The 25,160-nt window shown below is 45.1% G+C and overlaps 1 protein-coding gene across 4 annotated transcripts in view; it reads right to left on the reverse strand.

The window, feature by feature from the left end:
- PMM2 (phosphomannomutase 2) overlaps positions 1-25,160 on the reverse strand; it is a 176,158-nt gene that overhangs the window by 77,208 nt on the left and 73,790 nt on the right. For all 4 annotated transcript variants that reach the window (XM_073632978.1, XM_073632979.1, XM_073632980.1 and 1 more), the window contains exon 5: positions 20,784-20,883. In XM_073632978.1, coding sequence (XP_073489079.1) covers positions 20,784-20,883 — 100 coding nt within the window. The remainder of the gene's footprint in view (positions 1-20,783; positions 20,884-25,160) is intronic.

Below are 25,160 nucleotides of genomic sequence, written 5' to 3' on the forward strand. Positions count from 1 at the left end.
GTTACCTGGAAGATCACTGGGACAAGTGGTCCCATTCAACCCACCTGCCAGCGTTAGCTTTTCTCACGAAGAAAAACATCCAAGCCTGGCTTAATTTTGCAAAACACATCTGAAGTCTTCCAAAAGCATATTGGAAAATGTGTTATGGTCTAATGAAACCAAGGTTTCAAAAGATATGTTTGGCACAAAAACAACACTGCACATCACCAAAAGAACACCATACCCACAGTGAAGCATGGTGGTGTTGGCATGCTTTGGGGCCGTCTTTCCTCAGCTGGAACAGGGGCCTTAGTCAAGGTAGAGGGAATTACGAACAGTTCCAGATACCAGTCAATATTGGCACAATATTCAGCATGACAACGTCCCAAAAGCATACATCCAAATCAACAAAGTAATGCCTTCACCAGAAGATTACATTTTGGAATGGCCCAGCCAGAGCCCAGACTTAAATCCGACCGAAAATCTGTGGGGGTGATCTGAAGAGGACTGTGCACAGGAGATGCCCTCGCAATCTGACAGATTTGGAGTGTTTTCCCAAAGAAGAGTGGGCAAATATTGCCAAGTCAAGATATGCCATGCTGATATGGCACACCCAAAAAGACAGAGTGCTGTAAGGATCTGGGTGTTCTGGTAGATCATAGAATAATAATAGGAGAGTGAGAGAGATAGAATAGTTATAGGTAATAACACCAGAGTTTGTTTTGGGAGGCTGAGGGCGGAGAAGAAATGTTTTTCTTCTGCAGCAAATTTAACAATGCTTTATAGGATTTTTTTTGCCTTTCTCTGGCTCAGCTATGGGTATAGGGTTCTAGTATCACTTTCTGAGGAGAAAAGGACTTCAACCTTTTTAATAACCTAATAGTAAAGAACCTTTTCCTCAATCTAAGGTTAAAACTCCCCTCTTCTAACCTCAACTTGTGGCCATGTTTCCGCTTCAGGGACCTTAAACAGCTTATTACAGTTACTGAAGTTACCTTTGATATACTTGTACATTGTAATTATATCCACTCTTAAGAGCCTCTTTCCAGAGCGAATAACCGGAATCTTTACATGTAATAGAGCCTTACAGCGGAGTTTCTCCGCCCCATTTATCATTTTGCTGCCCTTCGCTGAACTCTTTCTAAAATCAACATAATCTTTCCTGAGGATTGGTGACCTAAACTGAACTGCATATTCAAAATGATTTGGAAAGGGGGAGAATTTCTGATCAAGCTCTTGAATGTATGTCCTTTTTAACCACTTGCCGACCGCCGCACGACTATATACGTCGGCAGAATGGCACGGGCAGGCAAAAGGACGTGTATGTACGTCCTTGCCTGCCCGCGGGTGGGGGGTCCGATCGGACCCCCCCCCGGTGCCTGCGGCGGTCGGCAAATCTTCCCCGGCGATCGGAGGTGAGGGGGAGGCCATCCATTCGTGGCCCCCCCCTCGCGATCGCTCTCAGCCAATGGGATCATTTCCCTGCCTCTGTATTGTACACAGAGGCAGAGGAAATGATGTCATCTCTCCTCGGCTCGGTATTTTCCGTTCCGGGCCGAGGAGAGAAGACTGCAATGTAAGTGCACCAACACACTACACACAGTAGAACATGCCAGGCACACAAAACACCCCGATCCCCCCCCGATCGCCCCCCGATCCCCCCCCAATCACCCCCCCCGTCACAAACTGACACCAAGCAGGTTTTTTTTTTTTTTTTCTGATTACTGTATTGGTGTCAGTTTGTGACAGTTACAGTGTCAGGGCAGTGAGTGTTAGGCCCCCTGTAGGTCTAGGGTACCCCCCTAACCCCCCTAATAAAGTTTTAACCCCTTGATCACCCCTTGTCACCAGTGTCGCTAAGCGATCATTTTTCTGATCGCTGTATTAGTGTCGCTGGTGACGCTAGTTAGGGACCTAAATATTTAGGTTCGCCGTCAGCGTTTTATAGCGACAGGGACCCCCATATACTACCTAATAAATGTTTTAACCCCTTGATTGCCCCCTAGTTAACCCTTTCACCACTGATCACCGTATAAGTGTTACGGGTGACGCTGGTTAGTTTGTTTATTTTTTATAGTGTCAGGGCACCCGCCGTTTATTACCGAATAAAGATTTAGCCCCCTGATCACCCGACGGTGATATGCGTCGCCCCAGGCAGCGTCAGATTAGCGCCAGTACCGCTAACACCCACGCACGCAGCATACGCCTCCCTTAGTGGTATAGTATCTGTACAGATCAATATCTGATCCGATCAGATCTATACTAGCGTCCCCAGCAGTTTAGGGTTCCCAAAAACACAGTGTTAGCGGGATCAGCCCAGATACCTGCTAGCACCTGCATTTTGCCCCTCCGCCCAGTTCGGCCCAGCCCACCCAAGTGCAGTATCGATCGATCACTGTCACTTACAAAACACTAAACGCATAACTGCAGCGTTCGCAGAGTCAGGCCTGATCCCTGCGATCGCTAACAGTTTTTTTGGTAGCATTTTGGTGAAATGGCAAGCACCAGCCCCAGGCAGCGTCAGGTTAGTGCCAGTACCGCTAACACCCACGCACCGTACACCTCCCTTAGTGGTATAGTATCTGAACTGATCAATATCTGATCCGATCAGATCTATACTGGCGTCCCCAGCAGTTTAGGGTTCCCAAAAATGCAGTGTCAGCGGGATCAGCCCAGATACCTGCTAGCACCTGCGTTTTGCCCCTCCGCCCGGCCCAGCCCAGCCCACCCAAGTGCAGTATCGATCGATCACTGTCACTTACAAAACACTAAATGCATAACTGCAGCGTTCGCAGAGTCAGGCCTGATCCCTGCGATCGATAACAGTTTTTTTGGTAGCATTTTGGTGAACTGGCAAGCGCCAGCGGCCTAGTACACCCCGGTCGTAGTCAAACCAGCACTGCAGTAACACTTGGTGACGTGGCGAGTCCCATAAGTGCAGTTCAAGCTGGTGAGGTGGCAAGCACAAATAGTGTCCCGCTGCCACCAAGAAGACAAACACAGGCCCGTCATGCCCATAGTGCCCTTCCTGCTGCATTCGCCAATCCTAATTGGGAACCCACCACTTCTGCAGCGCCCGTACTTCCCCCATTCACATCCCCAACCAAATGCAGTCGGCTGCATGAGAGGCATTTTTATGTCCTCCCGAGTACCCCTACCCAACGAACCCCCCCAAAAAAGATGTTGTGTCTGCAGCAAGCGCGGATATAGGCGTGACACCCGCTATTATTGTCCCTCCTGTCCTGACAATCCTGGTCTTTGCATTGGTGAATGTTTTGAACGCTACCATTCACTAGTTGAGTATTAGCGTAGGGTACAGCATTGCACAGACTAGGACACACTTTCACAGGGTCTCCCAAGATGCCATCGCATTTTGAGAGACCCGAACCTGGAACCGGTTACAGTTATAAAAGTTACAGTTACAAAAAAAGTGTAAAAAAAGAAAAAAAAAAAAAAAACACAAACAAAAATATAAAATAAAAAATAATAGTTGTAGTTTTATTGTTCTCTCTCTATTCTCTCTCTCTCTCTCTATTCTCTCTATTGTTCTGCTCTTTTTTACTGTATTCTATTCTGCAATGTTTTATTGTTATTATGTTTTATCGTGTTTGCTTTTCAGGTCTGCAATTTTTTATACTTTACCGTTTACTGTGCTTTATTGTTAACCATATTTTTGTCTTCAGGTACAGCATTCACGACTTTGAGTGGTTATACCAGAATGATGCCTGCAGGTTTAGGTATCATCTTGGTATCATTCTTTTCAGCCTGCGGTCGGCTTTCATGTAAAAGCAATCCTAGCGGCTAATTAGCCTCTAGACTGCTTTTACAAGCAGTGGGAGAGAATGCCCCCCCCCCCCACCGTCTTCCGTGTTTTTCTCTGGCTCTCCTGTCTCAACAGGGAACCTGAGAATGCAGCCGGTGATTCAACCAGCTGACCATAGAGCTGATCAGAGACCAGAGTGGCTCCAAACATCTCTATGGCCTAAGAAACCGGAAGCTACGAGCATTTTATGACTTAGATTTCGCCGGATGTAAATAGCGCCATTGGGAAATTGGGAAAGCATTTTATCATACCGATCTTGGTGTGGTCAGATGCTTTGAGGGCAGAGGAGAAATCTAGGGTCTAATAGACCCCAATTTTTTCAAAAAAGAGTACCTGTCACTACCTATTGCTATCATAGGGGATATTTACATTCCCTGAGATAACAATAAAAATGATTAAAAAAAAAAAAAAATGAAAGGAACAGTTTTAAAATAAGATAAAAAAGCAAAAAAATAATAAAGAAAAAAAAAAAAATAAAGAAAAAAAAAAAAAAAAAAAAAAGCACCCCTGTCCCCCCTGCTCTCGCGCTAAGGCGAACGCAAGCGTCGGTCTGGTGTCAAATGTAAACAGCAATTGCACCATGCATGTGAGGTATCACCGCGACGGTCAGATCGAGGGCAGTAATTTTAGCAGTAGACCTCCTCTGTAAATCTAAAGTGGTAACCTGTAAAGGCTTTTAAAGGCTTTTAAAAATGTATTTATTTTGTTGTCACTGCACGTTTGTGCGCAATTGTAAAGCATGTCATGTTTGGTATCCATGTACTCGGCCTAAGATCATCTTTTTTATTTCATCAAACATTTGGGCAATATAGTGTGTTTTAGTGCATTAAAATGTAAAAAAGTGTGTTTTTTCCCCAAAAAATGCGTTTGAAAAATCGCTGCGCAAATACTGTGTGAAAAAAAAAAATAAAACACCCACCATTTTAATCTGTAGGGCATTTGCTTTAAAAAAATATATAATGTGTGGGGGTTCAAAGTAATTTTCTTGCAAAAAAAAATAATTTTTTCATGTAATCAAAAAGTGTCAGAAAGGGCTTTGTCTTCAAGTGGTTAGAAGAGTGGGTGATGTGTGACATAAGCTTCTAAATGTTGTGCATAAAATGCCAGGACAGTTCAAACCCCCCCAAATGACCCCATTTTGGAAAGTAGACACCCCAAGCTATTTGCTGAGAGGCATGTCGAGTCCATGGAATATTTTATATTGTGACACAAGTTGCGGGAAAGAGACAAATTATTTTTTTTTTTTTTTGCACAAAGTTGTCACTAAATTATATATTGCTCAAACATGCCATGGGAATATGTGAAATTACACCCCAAAATACATTCTGTTGCTTCTCCTGAGTACGGGGATACCACATGTGTGAGACTTTTTGGGAGCCTAGCCACGTATGGGACCCCGAAAACCAAGCACCGCCTTCAGGCTTTCTAAGGGCGTAAATTTTTGATTTCACTCTTCACTGCCTATCACAGTCTCGGAGGCCATGGAATGCCCAGGTGGCACAAACCCCCCCCAAATGACCCCATTTTGGAAAGTAGACACCCCAAGCTATTTGCTGAGAGGTATAGTGAGTATTTTGCAGACCTCACTTTTTGTCACAAAGTTTTGAAAATTAAAAAAAGAAAAAAAAAATTTTTTTTTTTGTCTTTCTTCATTTTCAAAAACAAATGAGAGCTGCAAAATACTCACCATGCCTCTCAGCAAATAGCTTGGGGTGTCTACTTTCCAAAATGGGGTCATTTGGGGGGGGTTTGTGCCACCTGGGCATTCCATGGCCTCCGAAACTGTGATAGGCAGTGAAGAGTGAAATCAAAAATGTACACCCTTAGAAATCCTGAAGGCGGTGATTGGTTTTCGGGGTCCCGTACGCGGCTAGGCTCCTAAAAAGTCCCACACATGTGGTATCCCCATACTCAAGAGAAGCAGCAGAATGTATTTTGGGGTGCAATTCCACATATGCCCATGACCTGTGTGAGCAATATATCATTTAGTGACAACTTTGTGCAAAAAAAAAAAATAAAAAAATAAATTGTCACTTTCCCGCAACTTGTGTCAAAATATAAAATATTCCATGGACTCAACATGCCTCTCAGCAAATAGCTTGGGGTGTCTACTTTCCAAAATGGGGTCATTTGGGGGGGGGTTGTGCCATCTGGGCATTTTATGGCCTTCAAAACTGTGATAGGTAGTGAGGAGTAAAATCAAAAATGTACGCCCTTAGAAATCCTGAAGGCAGTGATTGGTTTTCGGGGCCCCGTATGCGGCTAGGCTCCCAAAAAGTCCCACACATGTGGTATCCCCATACTCAGGAGAAGCAGCTAAATGTATTTTGGGGTGCAATTCCACATATGCCCATGGCCTGTGTGAGCAATATATCATTTAGTGACAACTTTTTGTAATTTTTTTTTTTTTTTTTTTTTTTTTTCATTATTCAATCACTTGGGACAAAAAAAATGAATATTCAATGGGCTCAACATGCCTCTCAGCAATTTCCTTGGGGTGTCTACTTTCCAAAATGGGGTCATTTGTGGGGGTTTTGTACTGCCCTGTCATTTTAGCACCTCAAGAAATGACATAGGCAGTCATAAATTAAAGACTGTGTAAATTCCAGAAAATGTACCCTAGTTTGTAGGTGCTATAACTTTTGCGCAAACCAATAAATATACACTTATTGACATTTTTTTTACCAAAGACATGTGGCCAAATACATTTTGGCCTAAATGTATGACTAAAATTGAGTTTATTGGATTTTTTTTAGAACAAAAAGTAGAAAATATCATTTTTTTTCAAAATTTTCGGTCTTTTTCCGTGTATAGCGCAAAAAATAAAAACGGCAGAGGTGATCAAATACCATCAAAAGAAAGCTCTATTTGTGGGAAGAAAAGGACGCAAATTTCGTTTGGTTACAGCATTGCATGACCGCGCAATTAGCAGTTAAAGCGACGCAGTGCCAAATTGTAAAAAGTGCTCTGGTCAGGAAGGGGGTAAATCCTTCCGGGGCTGAAGTGGTTAATGCAGGAGAGTATTTTGCTAGGTTTCTTAGCTGTGGCTTGGCACTCCATGCTATTGCCAAGTCTGATCTCAAAGCACCCCCAGATCCTTTTCCATCACCGATTCCCCCTGCATGTGTATTGGCACCCTAATGTAATTACTTTACAGTTCTCATTATTGAAACCATCTGCCAGGTAACTGCCCAACCCCCTATTTTATTAATATCTATAAAATAAAATAAAAATGTTTCCCTGCATTTTTAGTTTCAGCTGCAAACAATGAAATTTAGCTCTCGATTCATTTGATAAATTAAACCTTTATGGAGGTACAGTGTCTGTCAGGAAAGGCTTGCTGAAAGCAGTAGTTCCATGTGCGTGAAGCGCTATTTAAACCCTGTCGTGACAGAGGAATCTTGCTGCCAGATCTACAGCGTTCCCTGAGAGTTTCCTGTGTTCCTGTGACTACCTGCTTGCCTTGTGACTATCATTGCCTTCCGCTTGCACCTGACCCCGGCCTGTCCACGACATCGCTCCTGCCTGATCCTTTTGCTTATCCGTACCAGTTTGTTGCCGACCCGGCTTGCCCAGTGATTCCTTCAAGCCTTCTGCATCTGTTCCTATACTGCTCTCCTGTGTATGACCCGGCCTGTCTGACCCTCCTGTGTCTCAATCATTGGGACCATCTATCTGAATCCTGCGAGTGCCTGCTCTCCTGCTTCAACTTCCAGTCTGCTGCATTCCACCTGCTGTTCCTGCTGTCCCAGCTTCGTCTGGAGCATCAGACCTGCATACCAGCTGTTGATCCTGCCAGGCACTCGTGCTGTCCTGCACTCCTGTGCCTCCTGTCAGCTCTACCAGGGGCGGCGAGTTAGGACCGTAAGGGAGTCCTCCCTCTGCATATCGGGCTCAATAACCAGGTATGTGACAGTATCTGGCAGCCATGTCTGAGCCCGAGTGGGAAGCCTCACCCATGGACGACCTGTGTTTACACCTTGCTGGCCTGACCCAGGCTGTAAAGACTCTCCAGGAAAGCTATAACTGTCTGGAAGAGCGTGTTCAGGCACTCTCACCTCCTGCTGCTCCTCAAGGGATTTCTCAAGCCTCAGCCAGCTCCTCTTCCTCACCTACAGTGGTGATGTTACCCCCGGAGCCTCGTGTGCCCACACCGGAAAGATTCTCTGGAGACAGTCACAAGTTCAGGGCCTTCCCTAACTCCTGTGAGCTCTTCTTCGCTCTTCAGCCTTGCACCTTCTCTTTGGAGACCAAAGTAGGCTTCATGATTTCCCTGCTTCAGGACAAACCCCAATCCTGGGTACATTGTCTCCTAGAACAGAAAGGCGTGATCCTGACTAACCTGACCACATTTCTGGATGCCATGGCACAGCTGTACGAGGATCCACAATTATCGGCAACTGCAGAAGCAGCACTCCACTCTCTACAGCAGGGCCGCAGAGCTGTAGAGGACTACGTTGCTGAATTCAGGCGTTGGGTCGCTGACACCAACTGGAACAATGCGGCCCTCCGCTATCAGTTTCACATAGGACTGTCAGATCCTCTTAAGGATGACCTGGCTAAGGTAGGGGTACCACAGACCCTGGGCGGCCTTATTGCCTTGGCCATACAAATTGACCGACGCCTGCGAGAACGCAGGTCTGAAATAACCATGGGACAATCCCGACCCACCTGGATGCTACCAAGGGTTCCTAGCCCCTCTTACCCTGCTCCTTCAGGACAGCCTGCCCCAACTCCAGACACTTCTGAACCCATGCAACTGGGCACTCTCCGTCCTTCTCTCACTGGAGAAGAACGTCAACGCAGACGCATGAATAATCTATGCATGTACTGTGGGGAACCAGGACACTTTGTGAGAACCTGCCCGGCTAAGTCTAATAAGTGCCTCTTAAGTTCCACTAACCAAGACTGCTGCGATCAATGCCTCCTCTCACCTCTCTGTTCCTGTTTTGTTACAGCTGTCCAGAAAGAACCTTCAAGTAACCGCTATTATTGATTCAGGGACATGCAGTTGCTTCATGGACTCCTCCTTCGCAGCCAGACATTCCATTCCTCTGCTACCCAAAACTCAAGGACTTCCCGTGCACCTTGCAGATGGGTCAGCCATCAAATCAGGACCTGTCACACAGGAAACAACCCCTCTGTCGGCCACAGTTGCCATCAGGAGCTTTTACGCCTTGACATTATCACCTCACCTTTGTTTCCCATCATCTTGGGCATGCCCTGGCTGCGGGCTCACAACCCCCACATTAATTGGACTACCAGATTAGTTACTTGTTCCGGAAGCTCCTCCTCCTTACTATGCCTGGACTCTGAAATCCGCCAGTCAGTCCCTGAGGAGTTTCACGACTTTCTGGATGTATTTAGTAAGATGGGCGCAGAGACATTACCACCACACCAAGTGTACAAATGCCCTATTGAGCTCCTCCCTGGGGCAGAGATCCCCTTTGGAAGAATCTTTCCTCTCACTGAACAAGAGCTAGTTACTCTCAAGGAGTACATTGACGATAACTTGAGAAAGGGATTTATCCGCCCATTCTCCTCTCCGGCAGGAGCCGGCATCTTTTTAAAAGAAAATAAGGATCATAGTCTTCGACCCTGCATCGATTACCGCAAACTCAACAAGATTACCATCAAAAATCGCTATCCTCTCCCCCTGGTGCCCGAACTCTTCCAGAGGTTGGGGGCTGCAACCATCTTTACTAAACTTGACCTTCGAGGTGCCTACAACCTGGTCCGCATCAGAAAGGGTGATGAGTGTAAAACGGTATTTCGCACTCGATTCGGACACTTTGAGTATCTGGTGATGCCATTCGGGTTGTGCAATGCTCCTTCCACTTTTCAGCACTTTGTTAATGATCTTTTTCGGGACTACTTAGACCTGTTCGTTATCATTTATCTGGACGACATTCTGATTTTCTCCTCCTCAATTGACAGTTACCATAAGCACGTTAAGTGCGTTCTGAGTCGCCTTCGTCAACACAGCTTATATGCCAAGGCTGAAAAATGTGAATTCAAAAAGCAGAGTATACAATTTCTAGGACTAATTATTTCCATCGAGGGCATCAAGATGGATCCCCAAAAAATCTCAGCCATTTTGGATTGACCGCCTCCTACTGACAAGAAGGGGATCCAGCGGTTCGTTGGATTCGCAAACTTTTACCGTAAATTCATTAAGGGGTTTTCTACCATTATCTCACCTATCATTCAGCTCACCAAACAAGGAACCCGTTTTCACTGGACCCCTGAGGCCCAAGCAGCCTTTGATTCCCTCAAGAGTCTGTTCACCTCTGCCTCAGTGTTGAAACACCCTGATCCTGCTCTGCCATTTGTTTTGGAGGTGGACGCCTCTTAAATCGCTGTGTGCCATGCTCTCACAATGTCAGGGTCCCAAGTTCCTTTTTTTTCCTATTGCTTTCTTTTCCCGTAAGTTATCTGCTCCAGAAAGGAACTATGACGTCGGGGATCAAGAACTTTTAGCAATTAAAGCTGCGCTAGAGGAGTGGCGCTATCTGCTGGAAGGGGCAGCTCATTCGATTCTATTGTACACAGATCACAAGAATCTAGAGTACCTGAGAACTGCAAAATGTTTAAAACCTCGTCAAGCCAGATGGGCACTATTCTTCTCTAGATTCTCCTTCCATGTGACATACCGGCCCGGCTCAAAGAACACAAAACCAGATGACTTGTCCGTATGTTCAGCGATTCTGGAACAGCTGCCTCCTCAGACACCATCCTACCTATGGAAAATTTTCTTCTGGTACAGGAAGATCTACTTGCCCAGGTCAAACAGGCTTCTGTCCATATTCTTAGCTCGCTGGAAACAAAGTTGCTGGCAAAAGATGGTCTACTGTAGTGTAATGATAACATTTTCATACCCGAGAGTCTCTGGGTCACCATACTCGAACTTTGTCATGACCATGCCCTAGCGGGGCACTTTGGCGTTTCCAAGACAGAAGATTTGGTACAGCGCACCTTCTGGTGGCCCCGGGTTGTCAAGGACTGCAAGGACTATGTGGAATCTTGCCCTATCTGTGCCCGGAGCAAGTCCAACTGAACTGAGGCTTGGGGTCTGCTCAAACCCTTACCCGTTCCAGACCTATTTCCATGGATTTCATTGTGGAGCTCCCTCCCGCAGAAGGCCATTCTGCTATATTTGTAGTCGTTGACTGGCTATCCAAGATGGCACACTTTATCCCGTTGAAAGGAAAACCATCTGCCCCTGAAACGGCACAAGTGTCTGGCTTCATGGAGTTCCTGTTAACATCACCTCGGATAGGGGTGTACAGTTCACCTCCAGGTTCTGGAAAGCATTGTACAAAACCCTTGGCATTGAATTGTCATCCTCCTCTGCCTACCACCCACAGACTAATGGGCAGACGGAGAGGACCAACCAGACTCTTGACCAGTACATGCAATGTTTTCCTTCATTTTCCCAAAAGACTGGTTGTCTATATTGCCACTGGCTGAGTTCGCTTACAATAACTCTACTCATTCTTCCATAAAGCAAACTCCCTTCTTCGCCAACTACGGATACCACCCATCATTCTTACCCAACTCTCTTCCAGAATGTCCGGTGCCAGCTGCTTTCGAAACTTTAAAATGTTTTCAACTCAAATAACAAATTATTACAGGAAACCATGGCCAAGGCGCAGGAACGCAACAAAGAAATCTTTGACAGGAAGAGACGGGGAAAACTAGTCCTGAAACCCGGAGATCGGGTGTGGCTATCCACGGTGAACCTAAGGCTTGCTTTCCCCTCTAAGAAGTTCGGTCCTAGGTTCGCAGGCCCCTTTTCAGTGAAAAGAAGGATCAATGAGGTGGCCTATGAGCTGGAACTGCCGGAGTCCTTTCGGGTACACCCAGTTTTCCATGTCTCCCTACTTAAGCCCGCTGTCCCTAATCCTTTTCCTGGACGAAGTTCTGACCCCCCTGAACCTGTGATTGTTAATGGGGAAGAAGAATATGAGGTGGAGGCAATCATGGACTGTCGGAAGAGGAATAATCAGACCCAATTCTTGGTGAAATGGAAGGGTTACGGCCCAGAGGAAAATTCCTGGAACCGGAAAATAACATCCATTGTTGTGGAAAATTTTATATTAATGTGTTGTCATAAGAGTCTCCCAGTGTCTGATCAACCACAGCCGCTCTAATAGCTGACTGGGGCAGACCAACCCTGGTTGAGATCCGTTTGGTAGTGAAAAGCTCTTTGGGGATGTGTTCGCTCTGCAAAGACATTGTCGGTTTAACGAGTGTACTCTCATGTTGCCCCTGTGTGCCTGATCAACACATTTGTGGTCCAATGAGTGTACACCTGCCGATAATCTCTCGTCCACAAAGACAGTAGAATAATCCAGGTATACATTGTTCTCTGGAACAATGTATAATAAGGATTTCTATCAACGGAAATAAGGGAGTCTTTTGGGTTCTGGTTGGAGACAGGGTTAATGTTTGAAAGCCATGTGGCTTCTAAAAACATACAGGCATCCTGTCTCTGCTCAGACACACCCATAAGACTCCTGTAGTCATTGTTCATTGGTTGTTGCATTTTCCTGTGTTGTTAAATCCTTATATGGTCACTTACATCCTGTGAGGTCACAAGCTTTGTAAGAGGTGTTTGGCTGTTGGAGGCGGAACCCTCGAGCTTTTGGGACCTCCTATTGATATGCTAATAAAGTGGCTCACGCAGACAGCTAAGGGGGGGCTGGCGAGCAGTGAGCTTTTGGAACCTGAAGGAGCAGGATGTGATTTTTTGTGAGCATGAGACACACACACACACACCAGAGGATGGATACGATCAAAAGGTGAGATGCACTGGTATTATATCATTAGACGAAATTGCTATTATGATTAGAAACAGGAGATTTGGCTGTGTGCTTTGCGTACAACCAAATTTCGCTAACAGCATGGCGAGCCAGAACGTAGGAGTGAACAGAACCTCCTTCAGAATCGGATCATTAAGATGTGCTGGGGAGGGTCTGCTTCACAAAAAGAACAAATTTTTCGTCTTTTGAAATAATGCTGGAAGTTTGATCGTATGTCTGGTGTGTGCCTCTGTGTGTGTGTGTGCCTGCTTGTGTGTGTGTGATTTGTATTTCGAATCTTTGTGTAAGGAGACTGTGTGTGTGTGTGTGTGTGTGTGTGTGTCTGATGCTGTGTAACAAGTTTATAATGCAGATGTTTGAAATAGAAATGTATGAATTGATATTATTTGCAGCCTGCAATGTGTGTGTGGAGTAGTTTTGTAAGTAGCTGAACCTGTTTGTAAAGATGAGTTTAGTGAAGGGGCAGGCATTGTTGTTTTTGTATTGAAAGGGGCTACGCCCTGGGGGAAGGGAACTATAATGTTCTGAACAGACATTGCAAGCATTCACTGTCTGTATCTTTCAATGTCTTGTTCCTGTGAAAACTGATGTGAACGGAGTTTGAGGGTATGTTTCAGCCGTGTAATTGTGGGTTATGTGGCTTTGTTGTTTCGTTGGATAGCATGTGTTCCGAAGTTGTGCTTTTTGTAACTTTAACACTTTTAAATGTTTGTCTAAGCGTTCATTTAGTATCTCAAATGTGTAATTTTGTGGGGAGAAATTTTTGGTTTTGGCAGGAAAATGGTTTTTGTCTGCTACTTCCTTTTGTTCTCTTGTTGTTGTTGTCTGCCATGTGACTACAGTCGGCCATTTTCTTTTCCTTTGTGTGTGAACTTTAAAATGTTTATCCATCTTGGTCAGTTTTGGCGGGAAAATGCGCCATTTTGTTGTGGTCTGGCCTTTGTTGTGGTCACCATGTGCATCGGCGGCCATTTTGAAGACCTGTGAGCTCCCCCTGGAGCTGCTCCATTGTGTATTCATTTGTGTGTGCAAAGCCATGTGCTTTAAGCTACAATCTGGCTTTTAGGCACAATTTTGTGAATTCTATTTTTGTACTGTTTACATACTTTTCAAGGAAACTATTGCGTTTTCTGTATTGAATATTGGTTTTAAGTTAAAATGCCTGTCGCATATCCAAGTGCCCATGCATTGTTGGGACATCACAATAGGAGCTGTTTACACCCTGTGGGGGTCTCAGGTTTCTAGGTAATAACATGGGGGGAGTTCTAACTCTCAGAGTCAAATAGTGTATTGTTTAAGAAATCCTGGTTTGTCTTGTCATTTGTTAATGTCGGCCATTTTTCTGTAGTCCTGGTTTCATTCACCATTTTGCCGTGGACCGATTTTCGATTGCTGGAACTGCCTTTTTGTTTATGCTGATTTTAGTCTCCAGCGAAATATCTCTGGTTTTGTACTGAATTCCATTTCCAGTAGAATCATTTAGGTTTTTATTCCAGTTGTTTTAAAGAAATTTATGTTTCTAGTGAAGATTTCTAATGTCTTGATAGAAAAAAATATGAAGCTATTTGAGGCTTCCCCTCCCCCTCCCTCTTCCTACTCAGGTGTGCAACAGGAAGTTGGTGGGAGGGGCTTGGGGTCTTTTGACTTGTGTTTGGAAGGACGAAATCATTTTTATTTTTAAATTATATTAAGGTTTATACTGTAATACAGTTTTGGGTAGAGAGCAAACAGGAGGCATCCAAGTTATTGTTGTAATATCTGGGTACAGATAGAAGCCATAAGTTTGTTTTTGTTTTGAATAGCGGAGGATTTCATGGTGTTTTTGTAGTTGTTGGACGAACACGTTTAGAGGGCTGTATATCGTGAGACTGGTCGGGCCGTGTATAATAGTCGGAATTCCAGTTCGCGATTGTATTAGCATAAACGTGAGGAGTAGTACGCTAACAGCCCCGCTCAGGCCGTGTATAATAATCGGAATGCGGGGGTCGATTATGGTGATAAAGGCGCAAACCATAATCGCTCCGAAAATAAAGCGCAGGGTCCTCTGGACGCAGAGTTCGCCAAAAAAAGCGATTTGAATCGTCATGGGCAATAGGTCGTCCATGCACCCCAGTCAGACAGCAACATAATACATGAAATCTGAGTTCTGAGGAAAAGGCCATTAAACCCCAGAAAGATTGACATAGGTGGTCCAAGGATACTATTTTGGGTATCCCTCTGGAGTTGATGTAGCGCGACTGCGGCTTCAGAAATCTGTAATGTTGAGTGAGTTGATGGATGCGTAGTATACATTTGTGTGATTAAAAATACACAGGCCTGTTTTTGAACTTTGTGTGGCTGGTCCATGCAAAGATTTTGAAATGCTCTTGTGCTTTTCAAATTGTATTCTTTTCTATCGCTAAAAGAATGAAGGCAGCATTCCATCTGGTCGTTTTTATTTTTTAGTTTTTGGGAACTATGAAATATCTCCCCCACATTTGTATCTAAATGTTTGTCTTTGTCTCATTGTTTGTATGTGGTAACAAGATGTTTGAACCTCCCGTGACAGCCCTCTTGCGTGTCGCGGCTGTTGTATTTTAGGAAAACTGTGAAAGTAAGATTTACAGAGGGTTTAGTTATTGTCGGTTTTGTGGAATGTCAGTGACAATTTACCAATGTACACGAATATTGTATTGTTTACCATTCTTTGAAGGATAGAGTAATAACTTTTGTTTATAAGTATCTTTTCAGGTCCAGTTTCTGGAAGTGTGTGTACAGGTGTATAAGAAGGTAAAAGTATCATAGGCTATTTCACTGTTTTATTCTGCACCATTCTAAACCCTGCATGTCTTCCTCCAGTTTGTAATGAGGAGGGAAGAAAAGGGGGGATGAGAGTGGTGAGAATAACACATTTTCAAACCAACAATACTAACCGCTCTAATTCTAACCAAGTTTGTGCCAAGACTGTCTTTCTTTGATGGAATTTGAATCAGCAAGCAAGCAGCAGTCTGGTGAAGGAGGCTCCCGTCCCAGATGCTAAGAACCTTTTTGTCACTGGTTCCAGTTATTACACCCCAGATGGTAAGCCACGCACAGGTTATGCAGTGACCACAGTCCCGATGTCTGGGTTATTGTCATATGAGGTTTGTTTGAAGGTCAACCAAAAAACAGAATTGTACTTTCCTCATTAGCTGTCACCTACATTCTCAGCTGATGGGGTGGGTGCAATCACTGTAACATGAACTTCAAAAGGTCCACCACAGGGTTCACGAGTCCATCCTGGACCCTGACACAATAACCAGTTTACATTCTTTCCGACCAGGTGACTGGGCCATTGTAAAGAAGCTTGAGGGATGAGACCACGCCAGCCACTGCAAGAAGCTGATCAACCACAAAAGAGTAGAGGAGTATCTTTGTTCATTTATATTTTTTTGTTTAATAAATTTTGGCAAGGGTAACGATGAAAAGCATCCCAACTGGCTAAGAAAGAGAACAGGACACATGGTCGGGTCTACTAGTGCCCCAGCGGTACATGCTACGTGACGTTCATATTGGTGTGAGGAGTTTTGACAGACTAGTAAAATCCAAACAGACACCTGTCAATAGAACTTAACAGAACATTTATAGAGGGTAAAATTAATTATAATTTTAACAATAGCTCTGGTTCTTGCCAGCTTTGGTATCGGCATAACGAGGTAGCCCACAAGTGTGCTACAACTGAAGTTTGGTATTAATGGGGATCTACAGCTTTATAAGGTAATTTCCCATAAGGCAAGAGGTTCATGTGTGCTGATGAAACTCGTCCCAGCATCTTATGTTGTGGCCGATCGTGAGGATCTGATGGCACGAGAGAAGGTAAGAATGGCAGGGACAGCTGGAAGGGAATTGCTTATACACGGTGGGGGCTTGAGCTTATGAAACGCTTGAACAATTTCTCATCCATTGAGGATGGGATGTTTCATGTAACGGTTGAAGCTACAAGGAAGTTCCCACAGTCCAAGGGGGGTTTCTGGGAATTCATAAGTAAAGATTGTTATATCTGGATCGGGGATAGTAGTGACAAAGCTCAGGCCCATATGCATAAGGTTTAGATCCCTACAAGGCAAAGCCAGAGCTATAGATAGTGAAGGTTGGAATCCTTTTTAAGGGTTTGGGAATCGTTGGAGATTTAATTTTTATCTTGCAGCGGATCATAGTGAAGGAAGTAGGGGTATATATACTCATGTTGTTTTTGTTTCTATTCCTTCTATATGCCATGATGAGGTGCTCCTGTTGCCTGATTGGACGCGTGACCAGAGCCTGAGCAGATGACCACATATTCCCTGATGAGATGCCCCGAAGTCCGACCCACGTACAAGACACAGAGGATCCCAGACCGACCGGCGACTACTACAGCTCACCACGTCATCTCCAACAGAGTCTACATGTCAAGCCGTGTTTTACTTTTTATGGACTAAGAAGATCAGGATTCATCGAGGGACACATGGGATCATATGACAAGAGGAGGGACTGTTGTGGAAAATTTTATATTAATGTGTTGTCATAAGAGTCTCCCAGTGTCTGATCAACCACAGCCCGCTCTAATAGCTGACTGGGGCAGACCAACCCTGGTTGAGATCCGTTTGGTAGTGAAAAGCTCTTTGGGGATGTGTTCGCTCTGCAAAGACATTGTCGGTTTAACGAGTGTACTCTCATGTTGCCCCTGTGTGCCTGATCAACACATTTGTGGTCCAATGAGTGTACACCTGCCGATAATCTCTCGTCCACAAAGACAGTAGAATAATCCAGGTATACATTGTTCTCTGGAACAATGTATAATAAGGATTTCTATCAACGGAAATAAGGGAGTCTTTTGGGTTCTGGTTGGAGACAGGGTTAATGTTTGAAAGCCATGTGGCTTCTAAAAACATACAGGCATCCTGTCTCTGCTCAGACACACCCATAAGACTCCTGTAGTCATTGTTCATTGGTTGTTGCATTTTCCTGTGTTGTTAAATCCTTATATGGTCACTTACATCCTGTGAGGTCACAAGCTTTGTAAGAGGTGTTTGGCTGTTGGAGGCGGAACCCTCGAGCTTTTGGGACCTCCTATTGATATGCTAATAAAGTGGCTCACGCAGACAGCTAAGGGGGGGCTGGCGAGCAGTGAGCTTTTGGAACCTGAAGGAGCAGGATGTGATTTTTTGTGAGCATGAGACACACACACACACACACCAGAGGATGGATACGATCAAAAGGTGAGATGCACTGGTATTATATCATTAGACGAAATTGCTATTATGATTAGAAACAGGAGATTTGGCTGTGTGCTTTGCGTACAACCAAATTTCGCTAACAGCATGTCAAGAGATTAATCCTGTCCTTCAAAAGAACTCACCTTGAAAAGTTGTCCCACTTGGGCATCCGGAGGCTGCCCCTTGGAGGGGGGCAATGTCAGGAAAGGCTTGCTGAAAGCAGTAGTTCCGTGTGCGCGCATGGCCACTGGCGCCAGAAGCGCTATTTAAAACCCTGTCATGACAGAGGAATCTTGCTGCCAGATCTACAGCGTTTCCTTAGAGTTCCCTGTGTTCCTGATCAGTTTCTGTGACTACCTGCTTGCCTTGTGACTATCCTTGCCTTCTGCCTGCACCTGACCCCGGCCTGTCCATGACCTTGCTCCTGCCTGATCCTTTGGCTTATCCGTACCAGTTTGTTGCCAACCCGGGCTTGCCCAGTGACCTTCCTTCAAGCCTTTTGCATCTGTTCCTGTACTGCTCTCCTGTGTATGACCTGGCCTGTCTGACCCTCCTGATTCTCAATCATTGGGACCATCTATCTGAATCCTGTGAGTGCCTGCTCTCCTGCTTCAGCTTCCAGTCTGCTGCATTCCACCTGCTGTTCCTGCTGTCCCAGCATCAGACCTGCTTACCAGCTGTTGATCCTGCCAGGCACCTTGTGCTGTCCTGCACTCCTGTGCCTCCTGTCAGCTCTACCAGGGGCCACGAGTCAGGACCGTAAGGGAGGCCTCCCTCTGCATATCGGGCTCAATAACCAGGTACCTGAGAGTGTCACGTGCAAAAGCTAAATAAGCTACATCCACTTAATGCCACCATCCAATTTCTCGCTTACTTATTCATAGCAAAAGTAGAAGGTTGGTCTGACAAGAATAGTCTTTCATAAATCTATGCTGGTTGTCACGTATACCTTTATTGCAGACACATCTCTGTATAGAGTCCCTTATCATTCCCCCAAATGCCTTACACACTCTTGATGTTAGGCTGACATCCATTTATCCAATTTTTATATTGGCTGAACTAGGTGGACTTGCATCTTGTTTTAAACTAAGTATGTAACTATAAATAAATGCAGACTCAAGAAGTGGGATGACTATGGAAAGCCCACATTAAATGGCATGCCTAGTTTCCACAATTACCACTTATAGAAGTTATGGCAGGAGCTCTTGCTGCTCTCACACACACACACCATGGCAAAAGCAAGACAGGGCTTAATGGGAAAGTGGTAACAACTGGCATACTTGTCAAGGACACCACAATCAGGTAAAACTTCCTAAATGAACAGCAATTTATTTGAATCTGTGTATGAGATCTCACTTTCTACAGCATTAGGCAGAGAAAAGAAAAGTTCAGTACTAAGACCCCTTTCACAATGGTGTGCTTTTCAGGCATTTTAGCGCTAAAACTAGCACCTGAAAAGCCCATCTCATGCCTCCTAAGTGTGAAAGCCCGAGTGCTTTCAAACTGAAGTGGTGCGCTTGCAGAATGGGAAAAAAAGTCCTGCAAGCAGCATCTTTGGGGCAGTGCAGGAGTGTTGTATACACCGCTCCTAAACCGCTCCTGCCATTGAAATCAATGGGCAGTGCTGCCGAAGCGCCCGCAAAGCGCTTTGGCAGCGCCGCAGCACGGGAGCTTTTAACCCTTTCCTCAGCCGCTAGCGAGGGTCAAAAGTGCCCGCTAGCGGCCGAAAAGCACCTCTATAACAGTGGTAAAGCACTGCTAAAACTAGCAGCACTTTACTGATAATGCCCCCCCGTCCCAGAGTCAGGATCTTATATCAAGAACTATATGCACTGGTTGCACATAATGTGGTCAAGAGCCACTGATCAGTGCTGAACACCGTAGCGATAAGATGGATGGCACAATTTATTTAAAGTCAGGAAAAATGTTTATTAATATTATATTAAGATCATTGACATTATAGATTACCCTACTACAGAGCCCCCTTATCAAGGCAGAGTGCTATAAAGTTGATCTAAATAAACATTTTTCCTGAAGCAAGAATTGTTTACTGGTTCAGATATCAGGTCAATTAGTTAATCAGGGCAGCGTTTCTCAACCTACTAGTGCCGTGACCACTTGATAAAATTTGGTGGTGGTGGGAATGGGATGAGTGGCAGTGGTGGGGGCGGGGGGGTTCTGATCAGCCAACTTAGGTGCTCTTGAGCAAGGTCAGCTGAGAACTGTAGTGGGGACTTTTATTGGCAACTATAATCACAGGTAGTGTTACTCACTATGTCTCCGACTTTGTGGTATCTCGTAGCAGGGACACCTATGCTGAAATCATGAGACAGGGTCTCCTCCAGCCCCTCCCACTTCACATTCCTCACCAGTCAGCTGACCTCTAGTCTCTGCTCCCAACCATGCCGTGAACTGAATTGGCGGCTGCGAAGAGGCTGAGTGGGCAGCCACAGGCTCCAGGGACAGCCCTGCTGGGTGGACGCAAAAAGGTTGGGAGAGCGGTGCGGGCTTCAGGAACAGCCCAGGATTCGGTGACCCCTGGCAAATCATCACTTGACCCCCAGGTTGAGAACCACTGATCTAGGGTGTTCAAATTTTACAAGAAGCTAGCAGGATCAATCACCCACCAGTATGCCCCTTATACAGAGACACAATTTTATTTTTTAGACTTTAGGGGTAAAAATGTAATCCTCAACAATGCGGTCACATAATTGTTAAATGAATACATGTACATACTGTATGTTGTATTGTATTTGTTTTTAAGCTTAATGTATCCAATACAGTTTTAGAATTACTGAATATATGTAGATGGTTTTAGGGTTGTTAACACTTTAAATGTCAAAGCCACTGCATTGAAACTTTTTTCAGCAAAATTAAAATAAAAAAAATAGTGGCGTAACATGAAAAAGTGACAATAGTAGAACAAGATACTATCCCGCCTACCTTGTCCAGTTCAAAGAATTCAATACGTTCCTCCTGGGTACAATTTCTTCCAATGGGAGAGACATTTAACATCCCATTTCTAAACTCTATAAAAGTGCCCCTGAAATCACAGAGAAATAGAAGTGTCTATTTTTTTCAGAATTTATATATATATACATACATACATACATACACACATACATACATATATATACATACATATATATACACACACACACATATACATACATACACACACTCACACACAGTGGAACCTCGGATTACGAGCATAATCCGTTCCAGGAGTATGCTCGTAATCCAAAGTACTCGCATATCAAAGCGAGTTTTCCCACTGAAGTCAATGGAAACGAAAAAAGTTAATTCCGCATTGACTTCAATGGGATGCAATACTGCATGCGGCCAGAGGCGGGGGGGGGGCGCCGGAGAGCCTCAGAAATGGCTGAAAAAGGCCTGAAAACACTTCGGCTGACCTCGGCAAACCTCGGAAAGATTTCCTACCCGAGATTTGCCGAGGTCAGCCGTGCTGTACTCGGGCCTTTCCGTGCATTTCCGAAGGACGCCGATCGGCGACGTTCGGCTCTGCTCCGACACCCCCCCCACCTCAGGCCAAAAGCGGTACTGCACACCGCTTTGGCCTGAATCGTGCTCGTTTTGCGAGAACACCCGCAAACCGACTTACAATTTTTAAAAAATACAGTGCTCGTATTGCGAAACTCTCGTTAACCCTATTACTCGCAATCTGAGGTTCCTGTGTGTGTGTGTGTGTGTGTGTGTGTGTGTGTGTGTGTGTATATACACACACACACACACACACACACACACACACACACACACATATATATATACATACACACATATAGACACAGACACCTATCCATCAGATTTAACATTTTCACAGTTGTAGTCTTTTTCAGAATGATATTAAAAGGTACTTTCATAAGTGATGTGGAATTCACCTTGAAGGGAAGCCATCATTTTGTCCATTCAACAAAAAGCGAGTATCTATATTCACATGTCAGCAATAACCAATCCTCCAGGGCAAAATGGCAGTTCTCTTTAACCGTTTCAATACTGGACACTTTCACCCCCTTCCTGCCCAGTCCAGTTTTCAGAGCTGTTACACTTTGAATGACAATTGCATGGTCATGCAACACTACCCAAATGAAATTATATTTCTTTTGAGACAGATGGAGCTTTCTTTTGGTGGTATTTGATCACCACTGGGCTTTTTGCCATTTTTTCTCCTTCACTGATGTGCACTGATGAGACAGCACTGATGAGGAGGCACTAATATGCAGCACTGACTGGCATCCCTGCACAGATAATCAGGGCACCGATTATGTGCCCTGATTATCAGTGCAGGTCTCCCCTTTGAGAAAATGCCCCTGATCGGCTCTCCTCACCTCACACGCTGTCTGTGTTAAGAGAGGAAAGCCGATAACCGGCATTTACTTTGTTTACATTACATTTACATTGGACACATCTGATCACATGGGTAAAGAGCCGCGTCATCGGCTCTTTACCAAGATTGGGGATGCGCCATGTCCCGGAGACACAGCACGCTGCCGATCGCAGTTCTTGCGCGCCCACTAGAGTGGGATGACGTCATCCCAGAACAAGAGAGCACCCAGTCTGCCGTCATTTGTCTATAGGGAGGGTGGAAGGTGGTTAAGATTAAAAGTGTCTAAGATATACAAAAAGTGGAAAACATAACTAATCTCCACCTAGACCTTACCATACTAAATATATAGAAAACCACAATACATTCACCTTAGTATTTAGTAACAGTATTAATAATATTGGCAAAAAGCATAGCTGTTAAAGGCCAAGTCCATCTCAAAAATAAGCAAACATAATTTTTGCAGGAAAACAAAAACGTGCATTTTTTTTTTCAGGAGCCTGCAGATCGCAGGTGCAATGACACGCTCCTGTAGACACTACAGCTTTCAGCCCATACCTCTGTATGGGCTATTTGAAAGCTGTAGGAAGTGTCCATAAACTAGGAGAGTGCTCATTAGCACTCACTGCAAGCAGCCCGCTGTAGTGGCAAACTGTAGACTTGTCATTTATTCATAGAACTTGGTTAAAGCGGTAGTAAACCCGCTGTCTTTTTTTTTTCCCCTACACCTGTAAGGGAAAAGGCATAATGAGCTAGTATGCACCGCATACTAGCTCATTATGAGATACTTACCTTAGAACGAGGCGCCGGCATCTCACACGGTCCACGCCGAGGGAGCTGACATTTCCCCTCGGCGTGCCTTCCGGGTATCGCGGCGCTGTGAGTGGCCGGAGCCGCGATGTCGTCACTCCCGCGCATGCGCACGGGAGACCTTTTTTCCGGCAAAGTCTGGCGGTTGCCGGGCTTTCAGCCGAGAATCCCCTGTGCGCATGCGCCGCTGCAGTCAGCGGCTCATTGCGAGGGGAATATCTCCTAAACCGTAGAGGTTTAGGAGATATTTTTTTTACCTACAGGTAAGCCTTATTATAGGCTTACCTGTAGGTAAAAGTTTAAAAAAAAGGTATACAACCACTTTAATGAATGACATGGCTGTGTGGGGGCAGAGCCACCTAGGGTAGTCACCTAAGTCCCTCGCCCGCTTTCACGGGGAAGGGGGAGTGAGTGGGGTGGAGGTGCGGGCAGGTGTTCTTTAACAAAATGAAGGTGTTTTATTGTTGTCAAGTAGGGTGAAAGACAGCATACCAGTTGATATAGTACAGAACACTTCATGCTAAATAGACATGTACATACATAATATTAAGAGATGTAGGGTGACCACTATATGTAGTAACTAGTCAATGACTATAAATACATAATGCAGAGAATCGGGATACCAGCAAGCGTTCAGTCTCATACGCCACGGGGACCATAATGAGCTAATCACCATTGAACACCTAGGCTGAGGTTCAGGGGGCCCACACCTTCTTGTATCTCCACTGACAACCCCCGATTAATGTAAGTGATCCTATACATAGGCAGGACAGCATCAATCTGTGCCTCCCAAGAGGAGAGAGATGGAGGGGAATGCGTGATCCATTTCAGGAGAATCTCTTTCTTTGCATAAAATAAAAAAAGGTAAGAAATTTACAATTTGGAATGATGAGAGCATTGTGCATACTTGTGAACCCCCAGAGGGCCAGCTCGGGCAGTATTGGGAAGGGCAATTGTAATCTTGAATTTATTACACTGAACACCCCAGACCAATAGGTCGATATGATAGGGCAGTCCCAAAACATATGGAAGAATGTACCTAGATGCGTTTTACACCTAGGGCATACGGGGTCTCTGTCCGGAAATATTTGATGGAGTTTTTGGGGCGTATAGTAGATCCTATGTAAAAATTTTACCTGGATGAGCTTGTCATTGGAGGGAACAACCAGTTTGGGGCCGTATTCAAGACAGTCCTCCCAACCCTCCCTGTCCAGGGAGGGTATATCTCTATGCCATGTGTCCCATAGTCCACCTAACTTGGGGAATCGGTACCCAGGAGTGCTCCGTACAAAGTGGAGAGGGGTTTAGTAAGGGCTCCCGGAGGCAGAAGTTCTTCAACAGGGTCAGCGAGGGGGAGATGCAAGCGAGAAAACTGGGCCCTAGCAGCATGCCGTAACTGCAGGTATTGAAACCTCATCCATTGGGGTAGATTGTATTTGGTCAGTAAGTCTGAAAATGGTATCAACACAACCTGGCTTAAAGTTGTGATGCCATACCTTGCCCACACGTGGGGGTCTGGAATGGTGCGGAAGCGTGGTAGGTTGAGATTCCCCCATAGTGGATGTGCTGGTGACCATTGGTCAGTCCGTATGAACCGTCGCCTAGCAGCTATCCACACCCTCCATGACGCCCTCGTAGGCCCTGGAGTCGCAGCATATGTCCCTGGGCCCCTATAGGTAAAGTTACAGAGGTCAGCCAAGTGAGCCCAGACAGCCCGCCTCCAGACAAACCGCAGCATTGGATTTGGAGCCCTGGGACCACCAATGAACCGTCACCAGTAGTAAATTTGAAAGTTAGGGAGGGCTAATCCCCCCCAGGTGAGCAGGCAACCATAATGTGGAGCGTACCAATCTGGGGACCGCTCCATTCCAAATAAAAGAAGCCCACACACTTATCAATTTCCTTAAAAAAATGTGACAGGGACCCACACGGTCAGTTCCTAAACGGGCAATTAAATTTAGGCAGCATCATTTTAAAGAAGACTGATACGACCCAATAGGTTAAGAAGTAAGTTCGCCCAGGTGGCACACTTTGTGCGTAAGGTAGCCAGGACAGGTAAAAGATTTTTCCCTAAATAGTTGGAGGGATGTTGCCAGGACCCCAAGACAAAGGAACTTCTCAACCCACCGCAGGGGAGATGAGGCAGCCCCGTGAACTGTCCCCCATCT

Source organism: Aquarana catesbeiana, linkage group LG06, assembly GCF_042186555.1.
Source record: "Aquarana catesbeiana isolate 2022-GZ linkage group LG06, ASM4218655v1, whole genome shotgun sequence".
Lineage (NCBI taxonomy): Eukaryota > Metazoa > Chordata > Amphibia > Anura > Ranidae > Aquarana > Aquarana catesbeiana.